The sequence below is a fragment of the Silurus meridionalis genome, chromosome 1 (assembly GCF_014805685.1).
Source record: "Silurus meridionalis isolate SWU-2019-XX chromosome 1, ASM1480568v1, whole genome shotgun sequence".
Lineage (NCBI taxonomy): Eukaryota > Metazoa > Chordata > Actinopteri > Siluriformes > Siluridae > Silurus > Silurus meridionalis.
The window spans coordinates 32,262,634-32,287,556 of record NC_060884.1 but is presented as its reverse complement, the minus strand read 5'-3'; the positions used below and the strand labels follow the sequence as shown (position 1 = coordinate 32,287,556).

Sequence of the window (24,923 nt, the reverse complement as noted above, 5' to 3'; positions counted from 1 at the left end):
TATATGATGAGAAATAGAGTATATGATGAGATGAGACTGTATTCATCACAATGTGATTTAAATCTGCTTAATATCCTCCATTTCTTCTGTACGCATCTTTACTGTACAGTGTGTAGGACACTTTGCTTTTCTCAGTGTTGCAGATTAACGTGTGTTCAATTCCGATAAATATCAGCATTCACAACAACAAACCAAAGAACAAAACAAAATGTGCACAAAACTCACCTGGAATCGATCATACACGAAAAATAAAAAAAGATAAAAATCCATAAAAAGTGCTGCTATTCCAGCTGTTGCTCAAATGCGAAGTCTGCCAGCTCAGGGGGCGTGGTTAATTAGGGCTTTCCCACAAATGCAGCGTCGATACAATATACAGTATAATCAAATCGAAAAAAATAAATAAAATGACAGCCAAAAGAACACATGACAAACAAGAAGTACACAACAAACAATAAATGGCCTTGTTTCAAACTTTGATAATGTATTGTTAAGGTGGACAAAATACACAAACTATGTATTTGAGTTAAAGTAGAGATACAGTGTAAAATATGACTCCAGTAAAAGTAAAAATGCTCCCAATAAACTTTCACTTAAGGAAAATTACAAAAGTATTTGACTTCAAAGTGATATAATTTATTAAAGCTATAATGTTTATATTGTAATTTTTGACACAAAACTCTTTTACTTAATCAAGTCAGTTTTTGTGTCTGGTAAAAGGTGTGAGTCTGCACCTCTATTATTTTTGCATCAGTAATGTTCAACACTGCAAGAGATCAATCTCTATAGATTGTGTATTTGGGGGAATGGGGAAAGGAAAATCTGTTATTGTATATCCAGTACAGGAAACCTCAGTTTTATTTCACCTGCAATTATTTGGATATTCAGAAAGAACTGCATTTACAGCACAAATGCAGAGGATTAGAAACTGGACAAGATTCATTGAGTCCTGAAAAAGAAGAAGGAACAGATTTTTTTTGTATATATATATATATATATATATATTAAGGCTGTCAAAATCAACATTTTAATTTTATTTTATTGCATGATTAATGCAGCGCATGTTTCTGACCAATTTTATAAGAAAATAAATAAATAAATAAAATTATGTATATATATATATATATATATATATATATATATATATATATATATATATATATATATACTGTATATATATACACAAATAAATATAAAAAATCGCTATTAATACACATTTATCTGTTCTTAATGTACCATAAACTAATACTTTTTAAGTTTGTAAAAGTTTAATCTACATAGAAAAATTTATGCAAGTGCATGTTCATTATTAGTGAAACCAAAATCAACATTGAGCTTGAAGAAAAAATATTCTTGTAAATGTTTTTAAGTAATTATGCTGTTTTAAATTACATAAAATTACCAGGACACCAAACGGAACTTTTGCTATGTTTCCACAGGTACGGTTTTAATTGCCGGATTTGTGCATCATGGTGCATTTACTAAACTAATTGGTAAACTACAGAGGAATAGTGAACAGCAGCTAACAGTAACAGAACTTTTGAATTGAGTAAGAGATCAAAGACTATAATACAATTTCTAAAAAGTACTCAGTTATTTCAGAGTATAGAGACAGGTTATTGTTCTTCATCTTCTTTTGGCTGCACCCATTAGGGGTCCCCACAGTTAACATTCGTCTCCATATGACCATGTTCTCTTCATCTGCCCCTTTCAAATTATCCACCTGCATGTCTTCCTTCACCACATCTATAAACCTCCTCCTTGATCTTCCTCTTTTACTCCTTCCTGGTGGCTCCATCGTCAGCTTTCTCAGCATATACCCCATGTCTCTCCTCTGCACATGTCCAAACCATCTCAATCATACCTCCCTCACCTTGTCTCCAAACCGTCCTACACACGCTGTCCCTCTTTTAAACTCATTTCTAATCCTGTCCATCGTCGTCACTCCCAACGAAAACCTCAACATCTTCAGCTCTGCTACCTCCAGCTCCACTTCCTGTCTTTTACTCAATACCACTGTCTCTAAACCATACAACATCTCAGGTCTCACCACAGTCCTATAAACTTTCCCTTTCACTTTCACAGATACTCTTCAATCACAAATCACTCCTGCTATCACTCTTCTCCACCGACTCCACCCTGCCTGCAACCTTACTGTACGAGCATGTAGGACACTTTAGCTTTTCTCAGGGACGCAGTTGAAGGTGTTCGATTCCCAATAAATGTCAGCATTCATAACAATAACCAAAGAACAATGCAAAGTTTGCAAGAGCCTCACCTGTAATTGAATATACACAAATAAATAAATATAAAAATGAATAAAAAGTGCCGCTAGTCCAACTGTTGTATAGATGCAGAGTCTGCCAGCTCAGGGGGCGTGGTTATGGTTTTCCCACAAATCCGCCCCCAATTGTGTGTAAGCGCATTAGATAAAGTGAGAAACCATAAATACATGGTAGGATCAATAGCGTGATCAATAGCGAGTTTGGGGAGTGTGACTATACGGGTTACAGGACTCACATATGTGCGATTGTGTACCTGAATTTTAACTGTTCTGGTTTGTCCATCGGATCCAGGGAAAGTATTAGTCACTTTACCTACTGGCCAACATGCTCGTGGAAGTTCTGAGTCCACTATGAGTACCACCTGGTCCAGATAGAATGTACATCTTGTGGGGAAAATAATATTGATATCTGTGTGGAGGATGATTACTAAAAACCTTGATAAAGGACATGCTTTAATGACAAATCACACACACTGGGGTCACACGCTGGAAAAGAGAACGTTTTCCACAGCACACAAATGGCTTAAAATTATTTTATTTTAAGAAATATATTTTTTTCCAGGCGAGAAAATGCAGCATCGAAACAATATACAGAACACTCAAATACAAAAAAAATTACAAACAAATGTACACATAACAAACAAGAAGTACACAACAAACAACAAATTACATATAGCTTTTTTTCAAATGTTCATAGTGTATTGTTAAGTTTTTGTAAGTGGTGGCCAAAGTACACAAAACATGTATTTGCGTTAAAGATACAGTGTAAAATATGACTCCAGTAAAAGTAAAAATGCTCCCAATAATCTTTCATTCAAGTAAAAGTACAAAATATTTTTGCCTTCAAATTTAATTAATTATCCAAAGTGCTATGATTTATTATGGATATAATGTTCCTATTAATCATTTCTGACACAAGACTCTTTTGCTTAATTAACTCAGTTTATCTGAAGACTCAACACTTAATTATTGTTTGATATCCATAAAAATGATCATTAGAAAAAAATTATTTTCAACCACTTAAAAAATGGAAATACTTCAGTACAGTACAGATATGTGAAAATGCTACTTATGTACAGGGATGAATTTCATTTACTTTCTTACTGTCCACCCCTGGTAAGACATGACAATATTATATGTGTAATGACAATAAAAAAACAACCAATGCTGAAAGAACGAACGTAGAAAAATAATGTAGTAAAGAGTTTTAGGCGATATTACAGCTACACATTTGGTATAAATGCGAATGCTAACTGCATCCCAGGCCTCCTCACCTCACCTACATCAATACCTGACTTTATTAACACACTTGTGGTGGAATGAATTTCCACAAAATCTAGTGGAACATCTTCCCAAAGAGTGGAGGTTACTATAATAGCATCATAGAGTAAATGTGGAATAATCACATACCAAAATATAATTAACAAACACTAATCTTATTTTCAGGTGTCCACAAATGTGTCTATATAGTGTCTAATGTTGGTGTTACATCTTTTACAGGCAAGAACATGCTCTGGTTGGTTGGGGTGGACTAATAATGTAAGATTGAATGACCAGAAGCAACATTTAAAATTTGAGGAAACAATAATATATATATATATATATATTAGTACTTTCTGGCATTATGACCTCAGACATTGAAATTCTGCCACTTAGGTAAATGTCTTTTCTCCCACTGGGTGCTTGAAACTTCTACCTCATTATTTGAAAATCTTCAATCTAAATCAAAAATCTTACTTTGATGAAATCAACACCTTCAAAAAGCCACAAGTTTATATTTTGACTGTCCACTCGTTTGTTTCTGATCCAGCAAACAGCACAGAGGCCGATAGTCACAATAACTGCAGCACAAACCAAAGCAATAATGATTGTGTTTTCCATCGATCGTCTGTATGGTCTTTGTTCTCTCAGACAGATGTGGTGTGATCTGCAGGTAAGGTGGTAGAGGAGTGTAAAGAAAGAAGAGTAAGTAAATTTTGTATAGGTGTTAGCAAATAATAGTTTTTTCAAGGTTTATAATTCTGCAGTTTGCCAACCAGGAGGGAGTGAAGCACTTGATGCTGGAGGCACTGGGTACTTTATCTTGGTGCTTTACTAGCCAGTCTTGAAAGGGTAAAATTTGACAGGTGCACCTCCAGGGATTTTGAGACAGCACTAGATTTTGAAGGTCAGTTAGTAAGATTAAAAGGTCTTCTGGTAAATAGAGTAGAAAGTTATGTTGAAGCTCCAGTGTTGTTAAGTGAGAGAGACCATAGAGGAGCTTCCCAGGAAAGTTCCGAATCTGGTTGTTACTCAGTGATATTTTAGCCAAATTATTAAGACCTCTAAACACTCCTTCCTCAAGGCTCCTTAGGTTGTTAGTTTGTAAAGAAATTTCTTTCAGCCCAATCAATCCATTGAAGGCACCAGGGGAGATGTATGAGATCTGATTCCTGTTGATCTCTAGAAGGTTTAACTGAGTCAAATTGCTGAACACCTTGTCCTCGATGTGAGTTAACTTATTGTCATTTAGACATAGCTCCTGGAGCAAGGGCATGGGGCCAAAGGTGTTGGGAGACAGTGTGTGCAGCTGGTTGTTGAAAAGTGAGATATTCTGTAGACTAGGCAGGTTCAGGAAGATACCTTTGGGAAGAACAGTTAGCAAATTGTTGGAGAGATAGAGCTCTTTCAGCTTCTTCTGATTGGTGAAAAGTTCAGCAGGTATGCACGTGAGGACATTGTTCTGCAGATGCAATTCCTTCAGGTTCACCAGGTGGTCAAAAATATGACGTGGAATCACCTTCAATTTGTTCTGTTTTAGGGACAAGACCTTAAGACTTCCAAGTCCTCGGAAGGTCCCTGGGTGCAGATTTGTGATGCTGTTTTCCTGCAATATGAGGGTCCCCAGGCGAGTCAGACCCTGAAACGCCTCCTCTGGAATGCAAGTCAGCATATTTTTACTCAGGTCTAAGGTTTTCAGGTTTTGAAGAGGAGTAAGGAGGGATGGGGGTAAAGAACATAGCTTGGTTGCTGAAAGTGTTAAGCTGAGTAGGTTGTGTGTCTGGTCAAAGGTGTGAGGTTGCACCACCCATATTCTTGCATCAGTAATGTTCAACACTGCAAGATTTTTATAGAATGCTTTGAAATGATCAGGTCTAAGTGAGCTGATGCAAGAATGGGTAATCTCTAGAGATTCTGTATTTGAAGGAATGTTTGATGGAAAATCTGTATATCCCGTACAAGAAACCGCGGTTTTATTGCACCTGCAATGATATGGACACCCACAGACAACTGCATTTACAGCAAAAATGCAGAGGATTAGAAACTGGACAAGATCCATGAAGTCCTGAAAAAGAAACAGGAACAGATTTTAGATTTTTGTATTTTAGGAAGAAAAAACACAAATGAATATCATATATACACAATATATCAATGGAATGTTGAAGGCTTTTATTGGTAGACAGGCTAAAATGAAATGCTTGTAAACAAACAGATGTGGTACACCAAGCCTGCTAGTAATTAATTGATTGAAATCCGGATTCTGGCTGAGTGAACCAGAATCTGTGTGATGTGCTGTCCATAATCTTATCATCACACAATTATGAACGGTTGTTTAAATCTGGACAGACTTGCAGGTAAAAAATGTAATCGGTAATGTTTATTAATCTGGGATAGCGCTTCTCAGAAAATGTCACAGTAACAACTGCACTGTTGAATTTTTTATTTTGATTCTGGAGAATTTCTGTTATAATAAATAAGGTAATTTTGAATTTGATGGCTGCAACACATTATAATAAAGTTTGGACGGAGAAACAAAAGGCTGGAGAACTAAATGTTACTATTTTACAACTCATTTTGGTTTATTGGCTGCAAGTCAGTAACATGATTAGATGTAAAAATAAAATAAATAAAAAAATATATATACATATATAATCCCTGACATTATCCCCACCCAGGGGCGGCATCTGATGCCCCAAACCCACCCACGCTTGGTGGGCCAGGGCACTCGGAGGAGGGCCTCGCCATCCGTCCAGGGTAGAAGGAGGCCCAGTTCCTTGCCAATTCCTTGGCTGCTACTGCTGTTTTCGCACTGCATTGTGTTTTTTTACATATACTCATAAACTTCATAGTCTTTTATAGTCCTCTTCGCACAGTATTGTATATTCAATGTATACAGTAGGTTTACTGGTCTGCGCTATTTTGTGTTATGTGTATTGTCCCACACTGTCTTGTGTTGTCTGTCTGTACTGTTTTTTGTCTGCACTGTTTGCACTAGGTTGTTTATTAGTTTATTATGTTTATTAGTTTAGCACCAGGGTTCTGGATGAACGTTCTCTCATTTTTACGGTGTACTGTGTACCACTGTGTATATTAGAAATGACAATAAAAGCCTCTTGACTTGACTTGATTTGTTCACTGAATACTACTGGTTCTTCTGCTTTGTGTCATGATACTGTAATTTTATTTGTTAATTGAAGGTCACTTTTTAAACGATTCACTACTTTGTCTTTTTTGTTTGATCTTTGTTTCGTTCCGGCTCATGTTGATCTTTGTTAATATATTATTGAGGTGTACAATTTGATTTGTATTTTAGAAAACAAAACCTAACAAATCAACTGTTTTCGGCTTTTCACTAACATGTGCCTTTGTGTTGAGAAAGCTGAAGTGTCAAAAAGTCAGAGCCAGACAGTAACGGAGTAAATTTACTTGAGTACAGTACTTAAGTACAATTTTGAGTGATCTGTACTTTACTCGAGTATCATTTTTGGGGCGTACTCATGACTTTACTCAAGTACATTTGAGAGGCAAATATTGTACTCTTTACTCTGCTACATTTCTTCCCATAACCGTAAGTACGCGTTACTTCTAAAAAAAAAAAGGAAAAAATAAAAAATTCAAAAACCCTCAATTTGTTGTTTCCCTCTCAAACGTGATTGGATTGTGCAGGCGCCAATGCTTGGGACAGCCTATCAGCAATCACCTTCAGCTTTGCGCCAAAGTCAACTGCATGATCAGATTTAGATGAGACGAAACCATGGACGAAACAACAGTGGATGAAGACGCAGCAGGTCCATCCCGGGAATGAGCCAACCCGTGGCCACACCTCGCCAGACTATTTGAATTTTCTGAAGAAATTAATGATAATTTTCGCTTCATGTGTTTGCTGTGTTTACCAAAACAGAATTTTATCAACGCCTACAAGAATTCATCCTCCAACTTGCGGAAGCATGTTAAGGTACGTAACATTGAAATAAACCTCCTTACATTTCTTCTAAGAGTCTAGCTACAGAAAAGTGCACTAAATGATTGGCTAGCTGCGATAATGCAGCTTTTTACATTCTCAGTTACATTTGAGTAGTCGAAGCCACATGCACCCGACAATTTGCCATTCAGATGGCTATCTTTGGCCGGACAATAGTTAACATACTGTAAGCCGAGGCAAGCTAATCGTAGTGTAACATAGATAATATTCAAATAAACTGAAGTCCTTTCAGATTCATGTTTTGACATGCCCCTGACAAATAGAGATAGCATATCTTTTCTAGTCTGAGCTCGAGTACGAAACGTCTTTTTTACCATACAATAATGTTAAAGCTTAATTAGTTCTATGCTAGTTGCAAGCAGGGCATTTTCAGTTCACTTATTTCACCAGAGTGAATAACTAGAGCTAGCCCTATTTGGCTTTTTAAAAAAATAACAGTTCAGCTGGCCTAGACAGGATTACAATAGTGTTTGTTGAGTCTTAACCCCTTGAGCGGCAGGGATCACTGGTGATCCCAGATTATTGTTGATCAAAATTAATTACTCGTCAAAACATCACACTCTTATTTGATCTGGACAAACTCAGCATCACAAGAAAGGTTTACGACTCCAGGTTCGATATTTGACCACCGTTTATGATTAAACTGGTTTGCAGTGACATTAATTTCTAAATCTATGCCAGGAGTGCAAAATAATTAATCTGTAACGTTTGTTATTTTGAATAGAAATCACTCAAAAAATATTCATTCTCGTCTTCTCCAGTTTATGTCAAGCAGACGCATTCCCATGAGATAAGTAAACAACTTGATGGATACCTAGCCGCTACAGCTGAAGGAGTGAATACACTGGCCCCCTATCCAGCTGTGCGTAACCTCTCACTAAAGCTCAACACAGCCCTGCCAGCTTCAGCAGCGTGTGAAAGGCTTTTTAGCATAGCAGGTTTGCTTTTCACCCCAAGAAGGGGATCAATTCATTCACAGAATTTTGAGAACCAACTTCTCCTCAAGTTGAACAAGGACTTGATATTTGATTGAATTGAAGTACAGTACACACACACACACACACACACAGAGTTGTCACACATAGATTGTGTGTGTGAGAATGGTGTTATTCAGCTGAAAGTTTTTTCTCCTGCCTTTGCCTGTAAGTCAATGTGAGAGGAAGGGGCTTAATACTGTCACTCAAATGAGCTGAATTTTATTTTTCCTTCTTTGTTTGTTGACCTAAACACAGCTAATTAGCTGATTTTCTTTAATCATTATTATTTTCTCTTCTTTGCTCTATGCTCCGTGTATAATACGGTCAGGTTCAGAGGTGTGTTACAACATTGCTATATCGCCTTCTTTGCTGGTTTAGGTTTATTGATTTGATTGTTTTTTCATCAGAGAAACTCACATTTTCTTTTCTGATATTACACATTAATGTAAGCTGAGCATTTGCTTTGATGTTCTTGAGTAAGCGGTCGGTTTTACATACTCAAGTACTTTTAAAAACAAGTACTTATGTACTTTTACTTACAGTTGTGTTCAAAATTATTCAACCCCCACTGAAATTGATTGTTTTGGTCGGTTTTACATTGATTATGATCATTCAGTCATCCTGCTTACAATTAAATCAAAGAGGCACGTGTAGGTCAGACAAATATAACATAACATTTATAATGAAATAACCACAAATGTCTTTTCTGAGCTCACATCATTATCAGTTTTATTCAACCCCCAAGTGACATTCAATCTTAGTACTTAGTACAACATCCTTTTACAGTAATAACAGCTTTTAAACGTGAAGCATAGCTTGACACAAGTGTCTTGCAGCGATTTACGGGTATCTTCGCCCATTCATCATGGGCAAAAGCCTCCAGTTCAGTCACATTCTTAGGCTTGCGCACTGCAACTGCTTTCTTTAAGTCCCACCAGAGGTTCTCAATCGGATTTAAGTCTGGTGACTGCGATGGCCACTTCAAAATGTTCCAGCCTTTAATCTGCAACCATGCTCTAGTGGACTTGGAGGTATGCTTGGGATCATTGTCCTGTTGAAAGGTCCAACGTCTTCCAAGCCTCAGGTTTGTGACGGACTGCATCACATTGTCATCCAATATCTCCTGGTACTGAAGAGAATTCATGGTACCTTGCACACGCTGAAGCTTCCCAGTACCTGCAGAAGCAAAACAGCCCCAAAGCATGATTGACCCCCCGCCATGCTTCACAGTAGGCAAGGTGTTCTTTTCTTCATAGGCCTTGTTCTTCCTCCTCCAAACATAGCGTTGATCCATGGGCCCAAAACTGGGAGTTCTGGCATGGAGGCCTTCATTACGCAGGGTGCGCCGTATTGTCTGAGCAGAAACTTCAGTACCCACATCTGACAAATCTTTTCTCAGTTCCTCAGCAGTCACACGGGGACTTTTCTCCACTCTACGCTTCAGGTAGCGCACAGCAGTCGAAGTCAGCATCTTCTTTCTGCCACGACCAGGTAGCGTTTCAACAGTGCCCTTTGCCTTGAATTTGCGAATGATGCTTCCTATGGTGTCTCTTGGTATGTTTAACATCTTTGCAATCTTCTTATAGCCATTGCCCTTCCTGTGAAGAGTAATCACCTGTTCTCTTGTCTTCCTGGACCATTCTCTTGACCTCACCATGTTTGTAACCACACCAGTAAATGTCTAGAAGGAGCTGAGTATCACAGTCATTTTAAAGCTGCCTAATTGGTGCTTATTAGGCTTTATTGCTGCTCCCTGATATCCACAGGTGTTTTCAATACCTGATTGAAAACACTTCATTAAACCTCTGTTCTTCAGAGTGGTAGTCTTTAAGGGGTTGAATAATTATGTCAATGAAGAATTCACAAAAGAAACATTTACTACTGTATTACAAAACTAATTGATGTCATTTTAGTTGCATATGGTTCTTTAAGAAGTCCTTGTAGGATTTCATTCTGAATACAATTACAAATGTACACTAAATTCCCTAAAACCATTTACAGCATTGGGGGTTGAATAATTTTGAACACAACTGTAAGTAGACATCTGACTGTAGTACTTTTACTTGTACTTGAGTAAAATTTAGCAAGGGGTACTTTTACTTTTACTCAAGTACTGAAGCTGTGTACTCTGTCCGCCTCTGCAAAAAGTCAAGTACAGTTAAAATCAGATACTAAGACTTTTACTCAAGTCATATTTGACTTAACTTGTAATGGTGTATATTTTGCTGTAAGGTTTCTATACTTTTACTCGAGTATGATTTTCAGGTACTCTTTACACCTCGGATATACAGTCATGTAAAGAAAGTTAGGACACCCCCATTAAATATTAAATTCTTCTTGAGAAATATTCAAATACAAATGTCTAACCTTGTTTAGATTTTTCTCTGGAAAAGAAAGTGATTTGATTGCAGGTAAACCCAAAAATTTTACCTTGTTTTACTTATTAAACAAAAGATATCAACTCCTTGTGAGACACTCCTTGTAGCCATCTAACAGTCTCTGATATCAATCTGAGGAAGGTTTGCCCCATTCCTCAATGCAGAATTCTTTTCCGCTGTGAGATGTTTGAGGTTTTTCTTGTATGTACAGCCTGTTTCAAGTCACCCCACAGCAAATACAGAATGCTGTATTTGGTTTATGCCAAACATGTCCTCTGTTCTGGTGTCCAAATCATTACATTTTAGACTAATTTGTCCAAAAAACATCATTTCAGAAGTCCTGGTCTTTGTCTACGTTCTCTCTGTCTGGCCTTCATTTTTTTCTTAGCGAGCAAAGGTTTCCAACATGCACACATAACATGAAAGGTAAACTTGTGCAGTCCCTTTCTGTTTGTAGAGACATGCACTTTCACATCAACAGTAGCAAAAACCTGCTGTAGGTACCATCATTACATTTTAGGGGTTTTTTTACTACTTTAACATCTTGTGGCTGAACTTGCTTGGACAGCCAGACCTGGGCAGTTGTTTTGAATGTCCTCCACTTGTAGACTATTTTCCAGACAGTGGAAGGGCTGATCTCAAATTCTTTTGAGATCTTTTTAAATCCCTTACCAGACTCATTAACTGCTAAAATCTTCAGCCTCAGACAGCTCTTTCGATACCACCACGTTGTTCATTCTCACTTCAACAGTCAGGAGCACACCAAACTAAATGTCTGAGGTTTAAATACCTCAAACCGCCTTCAGAAAGCTGAGTAACAATGTTCTAATCATGCGTACCTGATGTGATACACCTGTGTGTGATTTTAGCCATTTTAAGAGGGAATAAATGTGGGGATATTTTAATTTATTCTTCACAAGATTTTTTTATTTTTTGTCATTTCTACACTGAGCAGTTTAGGGGTAGGGGCCTCACTCAAGGGCCCAGCAGTGGAATCAATTGGCAGTGCTGGGATTTGAACTCATGACCTTCCAATCTGAATTTTGAGCTACTGTCTTCATTTTATTATATAAAGTGTATTATGTTACTACTTTCATCTTCTAATTTACAAACTAACTAGTACAGTTAAAAAAAAAGGTGTTGCCATAAATACTGTATAGCAAACAGGAAACTAACCTGATTGCACTCAAGTAGTTTCCTTCCCTATGATAACAGACATCAAATCATCTATTTTCAGTCTTTAGTCTGATTTTTATTTTTTTGTTTTCTTCAGAAAGGAATTAAAACTTACTTGGCAAATAATTTCAAAGCAGGTGAGGATATAAATATGTAAATTTAATAAAGCGAAGACAATATGCTAATGATAACATCTGTAATCAAAATCATTTAATTTTCATTTCTCATAAGACTTGGAAGATTTTTAGCACTTAAGGAATTATAGAACACACTTTGTTTTCCCAGGGATTTGAACTCATCATGTACTGATGAAAGGCGCGTGTGGATGCAGGTATTGATTCTGCACGTGCAAATAAAACACACTCACAAGAAGGTGGTGTAGACCAACAAGCATGGAGAAATAAGAGTATATGATGAGATGAGACTGTATTCATCACAATGTGATTTAAATGCGAGTATCAGTGAAAAAGTTGAGAATAAAAGAAGCGCATTTGGCTTTCAGTACCGTAGTCCCTTATTCTGCTCTTATAAAGTTAAAATCATGTTTTGGTGATAAAATACCATTTAATTCTGCTTAATATCCTCCATTTCTTCTGTACACATCTTTACTGTACAGTGTGTAGAGGGTTAGGGTTTCGCTTTCTCTGTGTTGCAGATTAACGTGTGTTCAATTCCGATAAATATCAGCATTCACAACAACAAACCGAAGAACAAAACAAAGTGTGCACGAGACTCACCTGGAATCGATCATCCACGAAAAATAAAAAAAGATAAAAATCAATAAAAAAGTGCCGCTATTCCAGCTGTTGCTCAGATGCGGAGTCTGCCAGCTCAGGGGGCGTGGTTAGGGCTTTCTCACAAAGCCGCCCGCAAATGTGTGTAAGCGCATTAGATAAAGTGAGGAACCATAAATACATTGTAGGATCAATAGCGTGATCATCAGGGAGTTTGGGGAGTGTGACTGTACTGGATACAGGACTCACATCTGTACGATTGTGTACCTGAATTTTAACTGTTCTGGTTTGTCCATCCGGTCCAGGGAAAGTATTAGTCACTTTACCTACTGGCCAACATGCTCGTGGAAGTTCTGGGTCCACTATGAGTACCACCTGGTCCACATTAATATTTTTTCCTTATTGACTATGTTTCTATTTTCTTCATCCGAAAATATTACTTGAATGGTAGATCACTTGTGATGTGTGATGTTGGGTGTAACTGGGTCCCAGTTGGGTGTAATTGGAACACATTCCAGAGTCTTAGCATTTAGGATGCTCTGTTCCTCAGTTAGAACAGCACAGAGTACAGTCTCAGTTACTGTATGATCCCTCAATACTAACTTTAAGGCCTGTTTTACTGATTTAACCTCCTGTTTTTAAGCCCCCTTAACGTAAGTAGCACCAGTGGAGATAAACCTGAATGAAATCTGTTGTTCTGCGAGCTGCTCCCTTAACTGAAGTTCCATGAGTTCATCGGCTGCTCTCATCTCTCTGTCCCCTCCCATAAAGTAGGTACCATTGGACCTGTCTTGGGCCTGTCACATCAACACCCTGGTGAAGAAGCCCAGCAGCGTCTGTACCATCTGAGACGCTTAAGAGACTTTAAACTACCCTCTCAGGTGGTAAGAACCTTTTACACCTGCACCACTGAGAGCGTCTTGATGGGTAGCATTACTTCCTGGTTCAGGAACAGCACCATGAAGGACAGGCGAGTCTTCCAGAGGGTGGTGCGAGCTGAACGTACCATCCACACCGAGCTCCCTAGCCTGCAGAACATCTACAGCACACGGTGCTGGACCAGAGCTAGGAAGATTGTAAAGGATCTCAGGCATCCCAATAATGGACTATTTTCTTAGTTGCTTCCTCTGCTTGAAAGCGAACACAGAGAGAATGAGGAGGAGCTTCTTTGTTTATCCTTAAATTCTATTTATTTTTTAAGCTTAAATGTTAGACAGTCATATAAAGCATTTCACTGCATGTCGTACTCTGTATGTATGTGTATGTGACAAATCAAATTTGATTTGATTTGATTTGATTGTCTGATAGGAGCTTGGATGGTTTACCTCTTCGATCTATGAATCTGTGGAGGGACATTAGGAATGCGTCTGTGTCAAGGCTTTTCAGAAGATTGAGGTGGAGACAACGTGTTGTCAGACATTTAAAAACTATCCCCCATCACTAATTCTTTTACCAATCTTTAAAATGATGTTTGACTGGTTTACACTCAAATTCCAATCACTGAAGGGTGAATTACTTCACTACAGATGTGTACTTAAAACACTCATGCATAAGAAATGCCTACTAACACCCTGGTGGCAGAATGAATCTCGACAAGTCTCCACAAGCACACTACACAATCTAGTGGAACATCTTCCCAGAAGGGTGGAGCTTATTATAACAGGAAATGTTGATTAATGTGGAATGGGATTTTCCATATGGGATGGGCTAAATCATAATAATTACACTTCCTTGATACCAGGGGATTACTGCATACATTATATATTTTTTTCTTTAACAATTTTTTGTTAAAAATCTATATTGTTCAGATAGAATGTACATCGTGGGGGAAAATATGATGAAATCTTGGTGGAGGATGATTACTCAAGAGAAACCTCAATGAGGGAAGTGGTTTAATGATAAATCACACACACTGTGGTCACACACTGGAAAAATGAAGGTTTCCCAAAGCACACAAATTAATCATAATAGTTATATAAAGAAATAGAAAATTTTTCCAGGCAAAAGTGGATGATGGGGCCCAAGAAGGAAATGCAGCAATGATGCAATTTACTGTACACTCAAACATAAAAAATTTTACAAACAAAAGCAACAGTGACACCATGTGGCTGATGCAAACAACGACCATTAAATGTGTCACAACTTGATAATACGGTATACGACAATCTAGAACTTTCCACTAAAATTTACCAAATGAGGTGAAAATGACTTGCGAAAAAATATCTATCTATCAAACATAGTAAAGACACAATATAAGGCAGTTGGTCATAAAGCCTGATCAGTGTATACATGGAGACATAACAAGATCACTGGGATTTGAAAACTGAAATTGTACTGCATTTTGCCACAAGAGGGCGACAAAGACCTTTCAGCTTTACTCTTATGGTCGGATAATTTTTACTGATTGAGTCTTATTTAATTGATTTTGTTCATTTAACGTAAATTTAATTAAACTATTTTATTTTTAAGAGGAGACTCAAACCTGCTCCAGCATGATAATGCCCTGAGTACACACATATGTGCTTTCCATGGGTTGGAGTTGAAGATCTTCTGCCTGAGAGCTCTGACCTCTACTGAACAATCAATGTGAATGTTGACTGCACCCTAGGCCTCCTCACCTCATATACATCATGGACTTTACTAACACTCTTGTAGCACAAATCTCCAAAATCTAGTGGAGCATCTTCCCGGAAGAGTGAAGCTTTTTATAACGATAAATGGAGACTAAGTGCGAAATGTGATGTTCAAAAAACAATCTAAATTCCATGTGCATCTTAAAATCTAACATCATCATCAACTTTATCACTTCTAATGATACTTCCTTGAATTCAGGGGATTACTGTATATACTGCATTTCATTATTGTTCCTTCAGCAGATATTGTTTAGACAGAATGAACATCTTGTGGGAAATAATGTGGAAATCTGGGTGGAAGATGACGAAAGGGAAGAGAAACCTCAATGAAGGAAGTGGTCAAATGACAAATCGCACACTCTGGGTCACACGCTGGAAAAGAGAACGTTTTACACCACACAAGTGAATCATGAGAACTTTATTTTAGGAAATAGAAAATAATTTTAACCAGCTGACCGGCAATAATCAGGCTCAAAGAGGAAAAGCTGCAATGATACAATATACTGCACACTCAAATACAAAGAAGTATTTACAACCAAAAGAACACAAAAAAAAGGAAGTACACAACAAATACTGTTACCTATAGTCATCCAATTAATGATTTATTACAATGGTGTTTAAGGTTTTTGAACAAAAATACTGAAATCGTAAATTTCAGCTGATTATATCTTTTAATATTACAGCTGTTTTGGTGTATTGTTTGGTTTTTGTAAGACATGGCGATATGTGTGATGACTTTCACAGTACATGCACTTATGATAACAAGAATATAAAACTAATGTATATTACAGCTACACTCTATGGACAAACGTATTGGGACACCTGACTTTTCCACTCATGTGGTTCTTCCCCAAACTGTTTCCACCAAGTTGGAGCCACACAATTGTACATGATGCTTGTGGAGGGATTTGGTAGAATAAAATGTTTCTTTTCCTCAAACTAGGAGACCCAAACCCTTTCCAGCATGACATTCCACCCATGCACAAAGCCAGCTCCTTAAACATATGGGTTGGAGTGGAAGATATTGAACTCCAACCCTATTGAACACCTTTGAAATGAATTCATGTTGACTGCACCCCAGGCCTCCTCACCTCATGTACATCTGTACCTGACTTAACTAATACCCTCGTGGCTGAAAGAATCTCCAGAATCTCCACAAATCCCATACCAATCTTATGGTCAGGTATCTACAAACTTTTGTCCATATAGTATTTATTAGTGTCACATATTTCATAGGCAAGCGAATGTTTGTGTGGATTTAAATTGTGAAAAATCCAAAAGCAATGGCTAAAATTATGACACCAAAAAACAAACCCTCAGCAAATAATACACTGTAAATGAGACTATGGTAGAGACGAGAAATCTGGAACTTGAATACTGGTGCCAGTCAAAGTGAAAGAGTAGTGTATTTCAGTTCTCCTTTGACATGACCCTGAAAGTTAGAAGTCATTAGAAGAATGTTTTCCACAGTAGTGAATTCCAAACTGATTACAGAATGTAAGAATGTGGCAACGTTCCAGCAAGAACCTGAAGATGAAAAGAATAATGTAAAAGGAAAGGTGATTGGGCTTTCAAGAGTATAATGGGAAAAGGTGGCTCAGTGGTTCATGTGTTAGACTTTGGATCAGAAGGTTGTGAGATCAAATTCCAGCACCAACAAGCTGCCACTGCTGGGCCCTTGAGCAAGGTCCTTAATCTTTAAATGCTAAACCCATATAGTAGGGTTGTCCATCTTCGTAAATTAGGCCAATGCAAGTCACATCTCGATGCATAGCCAACAATACAATACATTAAAGATATTTATATAAAGCAGCTACTGATAGGATGCGATACGATTCACCCCTTTTACAATGCAGTGCGATCCGATTTAGATTCAATTCAATGCAACATGATGCAATGAAAAAAAGATTATGATGCTATGCAATTTAGGAAAGATAAATATAGTATGCTTTTTTCCCCTTTTTTCGTACAAACAGCAAATCATACATTTACTTAAGTGCCTTCTGACTTCTAGACTTCTAGCACATGACCCTTTTACAAACAGGCCTTTGTAGTGCAAAATAAAATCAAAAGAAAAAGATGAAATAAAACCAGATGTTCTTTTCCTGTTCTGTCTCCAGGAGGTTACAGCTCTACTTCTGCCATGTTAATCTGTATTCTATGTAACTCTCAGTGCACGCCTCGGTTTTCACAATGTTGTGATACGTCATATTCACATAGCAGCAGCAGCGCTGAGAGAACACGCTCCAGAAACAGTTTAGCGACGAGAAATCATCCTACATATGAAATATTGGTCACAAATTATTGTTCACTTTCTATATAATAAAAATATAACACACCTACTAATCATTATAAAGACATAAATCGGTTTTTACAGAAGTAATTATGTTAAAAATGATGCATTGTGATACAAATGGCAACATTTTTTTAAAGCAGTGCATCACATGGGTAACTTTTTGTGAATTGGTGAATCTTACCATTAGATTAGATGAATTAAAATACAGAGAAATAATTAATTAATTGTTTTTGTGAATCATTTGAATGATTTTATTTTTTATTTTTAATACTGAAACTCAGTGCTGATGATTGGTTTGTCTAATATTATTCTGTCCATATACAGTGTGTTATCTTCTGGTCAAGATCATGGATAAAATCATGCCAGAACATGTGAGATTTATTATTTTGGTGGAACAACTGACGCTTTCTCTCTTTCTTCACCAGTTTGGGTAGAATATATTGGTGGTGAATGAGAAGTTGATGATAATAATAGAAATAGAGAAATGGGTGTTATTAAAGTGATGAAATAGTGTATAAAAGACCAGGCACAAACTGTGAATCTGAGAAATTCTGTGGAACTGATTGATTTTTATTTATTTATTTATTTTTTAATAAATCTACCTTCTGGAATTAAGACCACAGACTTTTAAATTCTGGTACTTAGGTACTTGTCTTTTCTGCCACTGGCTTCTTGAAACTTCTACCTCGTTATTTGAATTTCCTGTGCTGAAATTCCCGCTCTTATAATTTACACCCTTAAAAGGTCACTAGTTTATATTTTGACTGCCCCGTCGTTTGTTTCTGAACCAGCAAACAGCACAGAGGCTGATAGTCACAAAAACTGCAGCACAAACCAAAGCAATAATGAGTGTGTGTGTTTTCCATCGATCATCTGTATGGTCTTTGTTCTCCCAGACAGATGTGGTGTGATCTGCAGGTACGGGGGTGGAGGAGTATAAAGACAGAAGAGTAGGAGAAATTTGGGAAGGTTTTAGTAACTGATCATTTTGAAGGTTTAAAATACTGCTGTTCATCAACCAGGAGGGAGTGAAGCACTTGATGCTGGAGGCACTGGGTACTTTATCTTGGTGCTTTACTAGCCAGTCTCGAAAGGGTAAAATTTGATGGTCGCACCTCCAGGGATTTTGAGACAGCACTAGATTTTGCGCGTTGGTTAGCGAAATTAAAAGGTCTTCTGGTAAATAGAGTAGAGAGTTATTTTGAAGCTCCACTGTGGTTAAGTGAGAGAGACCATCAAGAAGCTTTCCAGGAAGGCGCTGAATCTGGTTGTTTCTCAGTGATATGTTAGCCAAAATAGGAAGACCTCTAAACACTCCTTCCTCAAGGCTCGTCAGGTTGTTAGTTTGTAAAGAAATTTCTTTCAGCCCAATCAATCCATTGAAGGCACCAGGGGAGATGTACGAGATCTGGTTCCTGCTGATCACTAGAAGTTTTAACTGAGTCAAACTGCTGAACACGTTGTCCTCGAGGCGAGTTAACTTATTGTCATACAGCCATAGCTCCTGGAGCAAGGGCATTGGGCCGAAGGTGTTGGGAGACAGTGTGTGCAGCTGGTTGTTGAAAAGTGAAATATATTGTAGATTAGGCAAGTTCAGGAAGATACCTTCAGGAAGAACAGTTAGCAAATTGTTTGAGAGGTAAAGCTTTTTCAGCTTCTTCTGACTGGTGAAAAGTTCAGCAGGTATCTGTGTGAGGACATTGTTCTGCAGATGCAAGTCGTTCAGATTCACCAGGTGGTCAAAGATATCACCTGGAATCACCTCCAATTTGTTCTGTTTTAGGGACAAGACCTTTAGACTTCGAAGTCCTCGGAAGGTCCCTGGGTGCAGATTTGTGATGTTGTTTTCCTGCAATATGAGGGTCACTAGGCGAGTCAGACCCTGAAACGCCTCCTCTGGAATAGAAGTCAGCATATTTTTCCTCAGGTTTAAGATTTTCAGGTTTTGAAGAGGAGTAAGGAGGGATGGGGGTAAAGAAGATAGCTTGGTTGCTGAAAGTGTTAAGCTGGTTAAGCTGTGTGTCTGGTTAAAGGTGTGAGGTTGCACCTCCGTTATTCTTGCATCAGTTATGGTCAACACTGCGAGAGTCTCAGAGAATGCATCAAAATGTTCCGGTTCAAGTGAGGTGATGTTAGTACGGGTAATCTCTAGAGACCTTGTATTTGGGGGAATGGGGGATGGAAAATCTGTTATTGTATATCCAGTACAGAAAACCACGGTTTCATTGCACCTGCAATGATTTGGACATTCAGAAACAACTGCATTTACAGCACAAATGCAGAGGATTAGAAACTGGACAAGATCCATGGAGTCCTGAAAAAGAAGAAGGAAGAGATTTAAGTGATTTGTTTGTGCATATTTATATTAATACGCATGAATACAAATTCATTTTAACAGCACTAATTTTATTAACACTCGATTAATGTATCGTGCATTTCTCTTTGACCATTTTTATTGCAAAGAAGCAAAATTAAAACCTTTCTTTATTCAGATATAAAAAAAAAACTCCACTTTAATTTAAATCTCTAACATTTGTTTTAGTTTAATTTCTTAAATACAGCACCAAGATCGGCCATGACGCACAAATCCGGCAATTAAAACCGTCCGTATGGAAACATAGCAAAGGTTTTGTTTGGTGTCCGGATGATTTAATTAATTAGAAAAATCATAATTACTTTAAAACATTTACAAGAATATTTTGTCTTCATGCTCTATGTTGAGTTTGATTTCACTAATAATAAACATACACTTGTATAAAGCATCAATATTTGTCCATGCTCATGTTGATTAGAGTATTAACAACCTGAAAAGTAATAATTGAAGGCAAATTTAGAAAATAATAGATAAAAATGTGCGATTAATAACTTCTAGTTTTACTGAGAATCAAAAATATAAGCAACTTTTACTCTCCACTCAGCTACATTTATGATTCAATAGATGTACTTTTTACTCCACTATATTTTAATTGACAATCACCGATACCAATTATATTGTATAACCCATCTGTTGAAGATGTCGTTAAGGCTCAACACTCCCATAGCATCTGCTCCCTGGCCTCATTTTCAGTCCAAAAAATGCTCGGAAAAAAAAAATTATAATCCGAATACTTTGAAAACCAGTTTTGTTGAAGTTAAATACAACAACTTTTCCTTTTTGAGACTGACAGCTGCATCAAATTGCAGCCAGTGCTGAATATTTGGTTTTACTTCATCTAAAATGATTTGCTTTAATTGTATTTATTAATTAAATACTTATGGTTCTTCTACTTTGTGACATGATGTTGTCATTTTATTTGTTGATTGAAGATCCCTTTTTGAAAGATTGCTTTACTATTTTGTGTTTTTTGTTTGATCTTTGTTTCGTTCTGGCTTGTGTTGATCTTTGTAAATGTAATATTGACGTGCACAATTTGATTTGTATTTTAGGAAAATAAAACTTCACAAATCAACTGTTTTTGGCTTTTCACTAACATGTGCCTTGGTGATGAGGATGCTCAAGAGTCACATACTTAAGTACTGTTCAAATCAGATACTTTTACTCTAGTCATATTGGAATTGGTGACTTTAAACTTGTAATGGTGAACATTTTGCTGTAAGCTAAATATAATATTCTATTCACCTATATTATATACAATAAATATCAATGTCTCTTGTCGGACTCTATATGAAAAACACAAATTGAATAAAACTACACAATGGGTGACAACTGGAATGACTATTTACCCTGATTAAAAAGACATCGATATATTAATTGGATTTACTGTAGAAACTACTTCTTATCTCATAGCATTTTCAGATTGAGAAGGTTAATATGGAGAAAACATTTAACTCATAACAAATGGAAATTCCCTTTCAGGAACTCGAGTTGCGTCGAAACGCTTTGGGAACGCGCCTGAGTGTTCATGCTCTGAATAACGTGTGTAATCAGTCAAAAATTGGACGCTGGCCGTCACCGATGAGGTGACGTCACGACCAGGAGTATAAAACGCATATGAGAGAAGCCAGCGCCAGCTTCTGTGTTTTCAGAAAGCGCTCTGTGTGTTTGTGTGATATTGTTCGTCATATTGTCTGTCAAAAAAAAAAAAAAAAAAAAAAGCGGAGAAATAATGAAAGCAGGCGGAAAAATTAAGCACAGTTTTCGGCCGTGCGTTCCTCCCTGCCCCCGCTATATTACGGGGGGGGGGATTCGCACAGCTTGTGTGTTGCTTGCTTGGGTGCGGAGCATGCGAGATCGGTTCTCGAAGAGGGAGCTGAGTGTGTTCACTGTGCTCGCATGTCTTTGCGCTCGCTCCGCGCTCGCTCGGCTCTGTTCAATGAAATGGGTGCTCTAACTCCTCCGGGTCTGGTCCCGCTCTCGCTGAGGCAGAGCGGCGTGCCAGATCCTGGGGTTCGCAGATGGACCTTGCAGAGGGTTTCGAGACGGGTTTTTCCCTATCTCCAGCCTCACCTGTTCTGTCTAGCGCTCGCTCACAGGATTCGGAAGCACGCCTTTCGGCGGATTCTTCCCCCTACCGCGAGCGCATGCAGCTCCGCCTTTCTTCCTCCGAGGAGGCGGGGCCGCGCGCTGCGATACGGAAGCCGAGGAGCTTACGGAGGTTGTAACGCGTGCCGTTGCCAAGCTCGATATAACTTGGCCGGCTCATGAGCAGGAAGTGCTTTCATCCAGTAAATTAGATGAGCGCTTTCTGACACCTGTGTCACAACCTCCGCGCAGGGGTCTTCCATTTTTTCCCGATCTACACACCGAGGTGTCTAGGTCGTGGGTTAAACCTTACTCGGCCCGCCCCTTCACCCCCACTTCTACTGTGTATTCCCACATATTTGGGCGGAGAGAATATGGTTATGAGGCTATGCCTCAGGTTGAAGAGACACTTGCCACCTATCTTTCTCCCGGAGTCGTCTCTTCCCTTAAGACCCCGACGTTGCCCACAAAGCCCCTACGCAGCACTTCTGCGCTCGTAGGTAAAGCCTATGCTTCAGCAGGTCGGGCTGCTTCTTCCCTGCACACCATGGCGGTGTTGCAGGCATATCAGGCTGACCTGCTGCGTGAGTTGGATGTGGGGGGTGCCGTGGATGGCCAGTTCGATGAGCTGCGCCATACGGCAGATCTGGCTCTCAGGGCCACTAAGGAGACCGCTAGGGCCATTGGCCGGTCTATGGCTGCCCTGGTGTCTACAGAAAGGCACCTGTGGCTCACACTGTCAGACATGTCTGATAGGGACAGGGCCGTGTTACTGGATGCTCCGCTAACTCCTTTTGGCCTTTTCGGCGATTCTGTACATTCGGTGGTCGAGAGGTTTCAGGAAAATAGGAAGCAAGCGGCAGCGTTCCAGCGTTACCTCCGGCGTCCCTGCGGCGCTTTCTTCTCCCTTTCAGAAGCTGCCGCTGGCTTCTCTCATATGCGTTTTATACTCCTGGTCGTGACGTCACCTCATCGGTGATGGCCAGCGTCCAATTTTTGACTGATTACACACATTATTCAGAGCATGAACACTCAGGCGTGTTCCCAAAGCGTTTCGACGCAGCGTCTCGTTCCCTCAGGGAACTAGGGTTACATACACATAACCTAGAAGTTCTATACATGTGCTTTATATTTGAACATTTCCCCTGCACTGCTCTCCTGTAGGAGCTCCAGCACTGTCATTAGTTTGAATGGATGGATGTTGTGTGATGAAGCTCTATGTTGTTTATGCAGCACCAGATTTCTGGAGACATGTCTCATTTCACTGTGTACTACGTCAGCTATGTATGTTTAAAATAACAATAAAAGCTTCTTGACTTGACTCTACATTTAATACAGTATGTAACAGATGCCCTTGTCCAGTTTTATTTAAGTTTATGTCATTTCTACACTGAGCAGGTTAGGATTAAGGGCCTCATTTAAGGGCCCAGCAGTGGAATCAATCAGCAGATTTGAACTTATGACCTTTCAATCTGAACTTCAAGCTACTGTCTTTATTTTATAATGTAAAATGTATTATTACTTATTTCACCTTCCAATTTACAAACTAACTAGTACAGTAAAAAAAAGGGAAAAAAGTTAAGTGTTTCCATGGTAAATACTGTAGAGCAAACAGGAAACTAATCTGATTGCTATCAAGTGCATAGACAGAGCATTTCCTCCATTGTATTTACAGACATCACATCAAACATCTATTTTAAGCCTTCAGTTTAGTTTCGGTATTTTTTTCTTGAAGAAAAGCAATTGTGGATATAAAATACAATATGCTAATGATAACATCTGTAATCAAATTTACAAAAACTGAATTAGTTTCAGATCTGATATGACTTGGAAGATTTTTATCACCTAAGGTTTTATAGGACACGCTTTGTTTTCCCAATGATTTTAACTCATCATGTAATGGTGAAAGGCGGGTGTAGGAATTGATTCTTCAGGTACGCTCAAAACACACTTGCAAGAAACAAGAAGACAAGAAATAACCATTTGATGAGGTGAGACTGTATTCAGGTGATAAGACCATTGACAATGTGATTCGAATGCGAGTGATCAGTGAAAATCCTGAACAAAATAGCTAAAAACCTCATCCTGCTTATTAGCTGAAATCATGTTTTTGTGGTATAATACCATTTAATTCTGCTTAATATCCTTCATTTCAACTAAACAGAACCTTACCTTTGGCAGAAGATTGTTTAAAAATACGTGTTCCTCTCTTCTTTTGTGGAATGCGTCTTTCTTTTTTCCTTAACAAGATAAGTTTCCTCCAGATTCCATCCACACACTCCCACAGTCATTCCCACATCTGTATATCATCAGTGGCAGACTTTTTAAAAGAACCCTCTCGCAGACCCACCCACATCATTTCAAAATGACTCCGGGGAAATTCTGAGTTGGGTCCCTCCCTGTTTCACAGGGCTCTGAAGACATGGATTGGTGAAGGCTGTTATTGGTAAACAGGCTAAAATAAAATGCTTGTAACCAAGCAGATGTGGTACGTCAAGCCTGGAGAGTAATTAAAATCCGGATTCCAGATTTGTAAGTTCTCTGTTGCGAAAGCAGGTCCGAGGCTAAGTGAACTGGGATTAGTGGAAAATTTTATTTTATTTTTTTTATCAGTAATGTCTATTTTAAAAGACAGGAGGTGGTGCTGGAGGTAGCAGAGCTAAAGATGTTGAGGTTTTTGTTGGGAGTGACGAGGATGGACAGGATTAGAAATGAGTTTATTAGAGGGACAGAGCATGTAGGAC

General features: G+C 38.3%; 2 protein-coding genes across 2 annotated transcripts; both read right to left on the bottom strand.

Annotated features, from left to right (window-relative positions):
- Nucleotides 1-4,139: 4,139 nt before the first annotated feature.
- LOC124389882 (leucine-rich repeat-containing protein 15-like) lies at nucleotides 4,140-13,025 on the bottom strand. Its single transcript, XM_046855444.1, has 2 exons — nucleotides 12,792-13,025; nucleotides 4,140-5,606 (listed from the first exon to the last, which is right to left on the bottom strand). Exon 2 carries the CDS (start codon nucleotides 5,598-5,600, stop codon nucleotides 4,269-4,271), a length of 1,332 nt encoding a protein of 443 aa, XP_046711400.1. The 5' UTR covers nucleotides 5,601-5,606; nucleotides 12,792-13,025; the 3' UTR covers nucleotides 4,140-4,268.
- Nucleotides 13,026-15,824: 2,799 nt separating this feature from the next.
- Nucleotides 15,825-24,507, bottom strand: LOC124389873 (leucine-rich repeat-containing protein 15-like). Its single transcript, XM_046855432.1, has 2 exons — nucleotides 24,352-24,507; nucleotides 15,825-20,031 (listed from the first exon to the last, which is right to left on the bottom strand). Exon 2 carries the CDS (start codon nucleotides 20,023-20,025, stop codon nucleotides 18,466-18,468), a length of 1,560 nt encoding a protein of 519 aa, XP_046711388.1. The 5' UTR covers nucleotides 20,026-20,031; nucleotides 24,352-24,507; the 3' UTR covers nucleotides 15,825-18,465.
- Between the last annotated feature and the right edge of the window lie 416 nt (nucleotides 24,508-24,923).

What these genes read in the sequence shown, in the direction of transcription:
- LOC124389873 (XM_046855432.1), bottom strand. Translation starts at nt 20,025, where the DNA reads ATGGATCTTGTCCAGTTTCTAATCCTCTGCATTTGTGCTGTAAATGCA.
- LOC124389882 (XM_046855444.1), bottom strand. Translation starts at nt 5,600, where the DNA reads ATGGATCTTGTCCAGTTTCTAATCCTCTGCATTTTTGCTGTAAATGCA.